At 38.3% G+C, this 8116-nt stretch overlaps 1 protein-coding gene across 1 annotated transcript in view; it reads left to right on the plus strand.

The window, feature by feature from the left end:
- Positions 1-5480, plus strand: part of MS4A12 (membrane-spanning 4-domains, subfamily A, member 12) — a gene marked incomplete at its 3' end in the record, with an annotated part of 10502 nt that extends 5022 nt beyond the window's left edge. Inside the window, exons 3-6 of the mRNA XM_008592072.1 lie at positions 412-475; positions 2211-2327; positions 5089-5199; positions 5380-5480. Coding sequence (XP_008590294.1) covers positions 412-475; positions 2211-2327; positions 5089-5199; positions 5380-5480 — 393 coding nt within the window. The remainder of the gene's footprint in view (positions 1-411; positions 476-2210; positions 2328-5088; positions 5200-5379) is intronic.
- Between the last annotated feature and the right edge of the window lie 2636 nt (positions 5481-8116).

Here is an 8116-nt window from a genome sequence, read left to right on the forward strand (position 1 = left end):
TCCTTTCCCTTCCTCCCACTCCCCTCTCCTACCCACATCAACATCATATCTGTTCACGTATTTAACAGGCTCAAGGAATTATTGTGATTGTTGTGTTCCCCCCCCATTTGTTTGTTTATATATTTATTTATTTTTATTAGCTCCCACATATAAGTGAGAACTTGTGGTATTTCTCTTTGTGTGTCTGGCTTATTTCACTTAATACAATTTTCTTTAAGTTCATTCGTGTTTGCGGCAAATGGTAGTACTTCATTCTTTTTTATAGCAGAGAAGTATGCCATTGTGTAGATATATGGGAGGAAATTTTGAGAGAGGGAACTAGATGAATATAAGCAGACCAGCCTTTCATATAAAGAGAAGTGCCCAGGTACAACCAGAGAACCCACTATTTCACAAATAAATTTGTCTATTTCTACAGTTCATTATTTCTGGCTCTCTGTCTATATCAGCATCCAGCAAGTTTTCCCCTTGTCTGGTAAGTTAGAATGTTGCTATTTTTTAAACCCCTTTAAAGATTAGTTTTATTGGGGAAGAAAATTGAAAAGGTAGATTCAGAAAATGTCGATGGGAGCACTTTTCCCAAAATATCTGTTGATTATCCCCATGGTATGTGTGCTGGGCTGGGGGAATTGTTCACATTACTTGCCACTCAGAAGTGGCAGAGCTCCACGTCTCGACTCTTGAACTCACAAGATGTAGTAAAGATAAGGGTTGGAAGTAGTGAAGATCAAGGCTGTTTAAGCTTTAACCTAAAGGCCCCCTGGCTCAGTAGAGGCACATTTATTGCATTAGTGGAAGTCCAAAGAAGAATCCAGGAACCAGGAAAAATCTACCTGCCATATCAGTAATAAAATCTCTACTGTTCATTTGCCATTTCTCAGCTCTGCCTTGTATTTTTATTTTTTATTTGTGTATATCTCTTATTTTTATTTAGATTGGATTTTTTTTTTTTTTTTTTTTTTTTTTTTATTTGGGTTTTTTTTTTTTTTTTTTTTTTTTTTTTACAATTCTTTAAGTCACCATTAAAAGCATCTAGCTAGTTCCACAAGACAAGTTTATAAAAATAATCACTGGGACAGGAATTTCAGTTCTCGCAGTCACAGAACCTCCACCCATTGCAATTTCCTGGCCTACTATTTAACCAGGAGGAATAAAATGAGTTTCCAAGAACTAGGGTCAACTAGAGCAGAGGTGGTCTCAAGATTATATGTAATCCAGAACAAAAGGAAAGAATGGGGAGATGAGAATGTAGAATCATGTAGCTCATGCTTTTCCAGACAAAATAAAAATAACGTAGTAAAATTAAATTAAATTAAACTAAATTTAGCCTATTCCTGATTAGCTATTCCTGTCATAATCTGAAAACAAAATAAAGCATACTTTTTCTGTATCCTTAATGGGTCCCCCCTTCTAAATGACATTGTTCAAGCATAGACTCTGTCCTTTTGGAGAAGACGACCACTGAAACTCACCTAAGGTGATTTTTCAAAGAGCCTTTTACAGGCCTTCAAGAGACTTTTAGGGATGCTGAGGCAGTAGCACAATCTGAAGAACTGTGCCACCCCTAGCAAGTCAGCTGATGACTTAGTTTCACAATTATTCTGCTGTATGTCAAAATCTTATTGTAGCAACTGGGGAAAGTTTTGTATTTTGTTCATACACCTCTACCCACAAAAGCCTAAACCTTTTCTCCTTCTAAATTTGGGGTTTTTTACTTAGTCCCTAGAGAGACTTCAGGGTTTTCATGAACTCCTAAATTTACCAGCATAAAATCTCTGTGCATAGACTTTCCCATCTATAAAATCAGGTGCTGTAGTACCACCTCATACAACGACTGCAAGAGTTAAATGAGATGATGTATTTAAATAATTTAACACAGTGTCTGTCACAGAAAAATGCTAATTTAAAGTTTACCTGTTATTTTTAAAAAGGAAGCATAGTTACTATGCATGAAGCTTTTAGATAAATATAATGAATGGGCTTCTGTTTTAAATTTAAATTATTTACATTTTTCTGTAGCTTTTTAGAAGTACCCTCCATCGAGGCTGCCTACAGAGTAATTAACTACCCAGAAGGGCAGAAAAAAAATCATTTCAATTTTAAAAATTGTTTCAAGATTTCAAAGATGAAGAATCATTCAATTGAATTGATTCTTATTTCACTTAATTTCACTTATCCTATTTATTTATTTTTCCTGTCATCTCCATTAGATAAAAAGCAGCCTAGGAATGAATATTGTTAGTTCTATCTTTGCCCTTGTTGGAGTGATTCTGTTACTGGTGGATATGATCATCAATGACGTAGATAATCAAGCCTATTGTACAGAGGTAAGTATCCCATAATCTACCACATGCCTGCTCTCTTTTCATTCCCATAGAGTGGGTCTATTTTTCATCTTTTATTATTGTACAGTAACTCTAGTGGAAAACCTATTTTTCTATTCCAGCACTACCCCAGTCATGTGATCTCCAGGACTATAGAATAAAATGGGAGAGTTACCTCTACAAATAAGATAGTTATCTTACAAATAAGGTAGTCAAGTTATTAGGTGACTTTTCTTATTTTAGAGTAAGAATGGGGTGAGAGAAAAATGTCAGTGACAAGGACATCCAATTTTTACTGGAGAAACCCAAGGAATGAAGCAATTGCAAGATGAAGCATGTGACTCTGAATGTGCTGAAAAAAGAATCACCCATTCATTAGCAGAATACATGCCAAGCATGGACTCTGACCTTAGGAGGAAATGGGTCGTCTCGGGGCTGGAATTCTTATGTGGAAGGAGTGAAGGAATATGGTGCAAAATGAGGCTGGACTGGACGATGGTATTCTGCCTCAACAGCCAAGTTAAGGACTTTGGTCTTCATTCTGAGAACAATGAGAAGCCACAGAAGAGGAGTTTTTTGGTTGGTTTGTTGTTTGGGTTTTTTTTTTTTTTTTTTTTCCAGCTTACCAAAAGCAGAGTTTATTAAATTGATATGGGCTATATATATCTAAAGAAAAAAAGAGAACAACTCTCCTATATATCTAGAAAATAGAACATTAAGACAATATCAACAGCATTTTAAGCCAATAACCACAATAACATTTCCCTTATCAGTTCACTCAGTACTGTGTAATTCTGTTCCCTTGGATCTTAGAATAGCAGTCTTATGAAGCCATCCACTTCTCTCATATTGGGTCTGCAATCCTGACTCCAAACACTAGTATCATCTGAAAGTTGTCTAAGCAACGCCATCAAAAACGTGGACCTAAGAGTCTGTCCTTTTTTTTTTTTGTCCTTTTTGAGACCGGCCGCACCGCGCTCAGCCAGTGAGCGCTGTGAGTGCACCGGTCATCCCTATATAGGATCCGAACCTGCGGCGGGAGCACTGCTGCGCTCCCAGCGCCGCACTCTCCCGAGTGCGCCACAGGCTCGGCCCAGAGTCTGTCCTTTTAAGTGACAATAGTTTGAAGTACCCTTGTCCACCAGACTTTGCAATGATCCTTCTTTGTTAAAGATACAGAAGAGTTTTAAGTAAGGAACTGGAACAATCTCATCTTGTTTTGAAAAGACCACTGTTTGCATTGTAAAGAGGAGGTTATAAGGAGGCAATAATAGATGAGGGAAACTCTTGGTAAATAAGGAGGAATGAAGCAAGAACAAAAAAATTCATCCTCTAAGGGACCAAAGAAAAAGAACAAAAATAATTCAAAAAACAGATTTTAAGCTGGCATCCAAGTAGGGAAACAAATCCTAATGTGACTCAGGGTGGCAGAAGAAAGCACAGCTCCTAGCCCTGGTCCTTACTCCCCAGAAATAAGTCCAAGGAAAGAGGAGAAGCCTATAGACACTGACAAGTCTCAGTAATGCTCTCCAATCTGGAGCTAAGAAGATGGAGATGGGTCTTTCAGTTCTGAGAGGACAAAGCAAATTCTGTATGTTAGAAGCCTTTGAGTAGCACCCCAGAACCCCAAGAGAAAGAGGAAAAGTCACCAGATTTAAAACCTTCCAGTGCACTTCGCTGACATGCAGGAATGAGCAGAAACCCACAGGAACAGAATACACTTCCAGCCATGGAGCAGGCCTTAGGATCAGGCATTTAGTCACTCTTAGAACAGAGAGAAAGCAAAGTCCATGTAGACTAACAAGAACTGTGCTCAGTGCCAGCTAAGTAAGTTCTCTCTCTCCCCGCAATAGCTGCTTGATGATAATTCAGAAAAATGGACATAAAACAATATCTAGCCCTCAAATTGTAGCTGGAAAGAAGGAAAACAAATTGGAACCAGGTAAGTGGAAGGGTGAATCAAGGAAAATTCACCTATACCATATCTGAATAAACAGATGGCAATCTTAATACTTTATTGCAAAATAGGAAATAAGGCTGGCAGGTTAGAGTGTGGTATTACATCACTGGACAGCTGCAAAAAATCAAGGAAAATTCACCTATACCATATCTGAATAAACAGATGGCAATCTTAATACTTTATGGCAAAATAGGAAATAAGGCTGGCAGGTTAGAGTGTGGTATTACATCACTGGACAGCTGCAAAAGAAAAAAATCAAAACAAAGTATGATTCCATTCTTAGAGAATATTTCTCTCTCTTACTCTTTCTTGCTCACTGTCTCGTTCCCTCTCTTGCTCTCTTTTTTCCTCTTTCACGCTGTCTCTCCATGCGTCCATTATCCTATTTACCTTCTGCTAATACATAGAAATCTAGAATAATTGTCATCAAATATTAACTTTGTTTATTTCTAGGCAGTTCCATTTGGCACGATTAGTTGGTTTCTATATCACTTGATTTTTTTTAATGAGTAGGTAACATTTTTATAAAAAAAAGGAAGTCACTGCAAAGAAAAAAGTCTGTCTCCTTTATAATATTTCTAAATGCAATAGTCTACTCACCAAAAGAAAAGTCTTCTGGCATTTTAAAGAAAATCCAAAATAAATTCACATTCCCCTGAAATAAGCATTGGATGGTAATGGAAAAATGATCATAGAGCAAGTTGAGTACAAGCAATAGCACATTTGATGAGCTAGTAAGTTTTCAAAGCCCATGTGAGACCCACTGATTAGCCACAATTTCTCTGTGTTTATTTCTGATTTTAGCTGCCTGGGAAAGGAATTTCGGCCATGCTGATGATCTTCTCCCTCTTAGAGTTCTGCGTAACTTGTGCCACAGCCCATTTTGCCAACCAAACAATTGCCAACACCAACAGGGTGAGTTGGGTCTCCTCTCTGTAAAATAATCTGAATATGTGCTAGAGAAATACAGACTTGTGTCTGCTAAATCCCCCTATGGGCTTACCAGAGTGCTCTTTGTTTTTGACTTTGATGGGACTAGGAGAAGTTGAGTAGAATTATAGTAATAATATTGTTTGTTTTAATTTTTTTTTCCAGTCTGTCCTGGTTATTCCAACTGTGTATTCAGCCAACCCTTTGACAACAGAAACTTCCTCAACTCCTCCCAGAAATGACAACGACCCAGCTTATGACCCTAGGTATTAAAAGAAAAAGGGGCAGCCGTCCAATCTCATGGAGTAAAACCGCCCTGCAGAAACTTCTTAAGAAGGTGGCTTTTATTGTCCATGACGATTGCTAATCTTAAAGACTGTATTTGAGATTTGTTCTTAGGTTCATCACTAATGATAACTATATTTCCCTGTCACTGTCTCTTCCTACATAACATTACTACACACTGGAAAAAGTGAAGGGCCAGAGGACTAAAAAATGACTCCACACCTTTCTTAATGTTAGAATTTTACCTGTTCACACTACCCTTTCCTCAATAAAATGCCATTAAGAACATGAGATTTCTTGGTATATTTTTTAAATACATTTTGGTTTGACATTGGTTGGAGAGCTGTAGATCTGATAAAACACTGTAAATCAGACCAACAAAGTTCCTTTGATGTTGATTTATTTGCAGGGTACCTATGTATCTGGAGTTCCTCTACTCCTCTCCTCCTCCCCTTTCTATGTTCAGAAAGCAAATGCCCAATTGATCTTGTTGGGGGCCACACTATCCTGTACATTAATATCATCAAACATCTTGCCTCTTGGATAACTATGAAGTTTTGCTATTTACAGAGTATTTTCACTTATATTAAACTTATTTGCAATGGGACAAGAGCAGGATCAGGACAGTGCATTAAAGGGGTTTTATTTTGAGCTTGGCTTTTTGTTTTTGAAATGGGAGAAATGAGGGCATGTTTAAAAGCCAATCAAAACAATCCAGGTGAGAGAGGGGATGAATGACAGTGTAAGTTTCAAGATAGCAAAAGTACAGATGGAGAAGGTGGCCAAAGTCATCAACAAGGGCAATTTCTCTACATAACTGAAAGAAGAAAAGATGTAACTGTTGCAGATATCCATAGGTCTGCGATAATGGTAGTGAGTGCATAAGGAGGGTTCAAAACCCGGCTCATGTTGTCTCTGTCAAAGTAGCAATGAGGTTATACCCAAGGTGGGGGGCACAGGTAGAGTCAGAATATTGAACAGAAGGGGTAATGTTGGAAAAGTCATAAAAATGTAGAATAAACTAATCAGAGAAACAATGGAAGATTGCCAAACTGTCCTAAGGGCACATTCAAGGGGTGATAACAAATTTATAGTATGAACAAATTGCTCCAGCAGGGCTTGACTGTTCAGATATGGATACAGAGAAAATATCTACTTGATTTCATCCAGAGTTTTGCTAGAGGGGATGATAAAATAGCAGAGAGGCAAGAAAGCTTAGAAGATTATCAAAAATATTACTTAAATGATGGACTAAAAATCTAAACTGGATAGAGAGAGAAGTAAAAAAAAATCTAAGAATCTAAACTGGATAGAGAGAGAAGTAAAAAAAAAAAAAAAAAGAGATGGGTTGATCAAAACTTGAGATATCTGCCTTTCCTCCACTGGAACTAAAAATCTAAACTGGATAGAGAGAGAAGTAAAAAAAAAAAAAAAGAGATGGGTTGATCAAAACTTGAGATATCTGCCTTTCCTCCACTGGAATTGTTGTGAAGATCAAATCAGATAATGTTATATGAAAATGATTTGAAAATAGCAAAGTATTACCCTTTCTTGAAGCGTTCATATTATTAAAGAAGCCAAAGGTGGAGGAAATATAAGAAAAGAGTAGGCAGAGAAACCAAAATCAGGAAAAAGGCAGATGAGAAGAATAGAATTTTTGCATCCAGAAAAGCAAATTTATTATGTCAGATGACAGCCACATAGTTTCAAGGTTCTTGTCCTGCCTGGGTCCCAACTAGTTAGCAACTTGGTGATAGCAACTTGGAGTGCTGTGTCCTTCACCATGAAACTCAGCAGCTCAGCAAACATGAAGACACGTACTCTGGGCCGGCCCAGTGGCGCACTGGTAGAGTACGGCGCTTGGGAGCGTGGTGGCCCTCCCGCCGAGGGTTCAGATCCCATATAGAGATCGGTCTGCTCACTGTTTGAGCGCGGTGCGGGCGCGACACTGAGGGTTGCGATCCCGTTACCGGTCACGAAAAAAGACACGTACTCCATGGTCAGAGGGTTTAGGAACTAAATGGTGCCCCAAAAATGTGAGGAGGGGTAGTATATTGTATACCCATACATATAAAATAAATAAATATAAAAGTAACGCTTGCTTTCGGGAGCAGAAGCATTTCTAGCAAACTTGATTTTTTAAATACATTTCTATTCCACTTTTCCACTTTGTTTAAGTAATAGTAATAATGATAATAGCAAATATTTAGCCCACTCTATTTGCCAGTCACATTCCAAGCACTTACATATATTAACACATTTAATACTCGCAACAATCCTGTGAGGTAGGTACTATTAACAGCATCATTGTCAGATAAAAAAAACTTTGGCAGAAAGGTTAAAAACCTTGCCCTAAGATATGTAGCTAGCAAATGTGAAGCACGGATTTGAACCCAGGCAGCATGGCTCCCAAGTCCAGGTAGTTCTCATCACCACTACTCCCGTTACTCTTATTATCTTAGAATCAGAGATTTGTAGCTCCAAAACAAACAAACAAAAAATGTCTCTCGGGGCCGGCCCGGTGGCGCACTGTGCTAGTGCGCCGCTTGGGAAGCGCGCACATACAGACCGGTTCCCGCTCACTGGCTGAGCGAGGCACGGGGGCAACACCGAGGGT

Source organism: Galeopterus variegatus, unplaced genomic scaffold, assembly GCF_000696425.1.
Source record: "Galeopterus variegatus unplaced genomic scaffold, G_variegatus-3.0.2 Scaffold7559, whole genome shotgun sequence".
Lineage (NCBI taxonomy): Eukaryota > Metazoa > Chordata > Mammalia > Dermoptera > Cynocephalidae > Galeopterus > Galeopterus variegatus.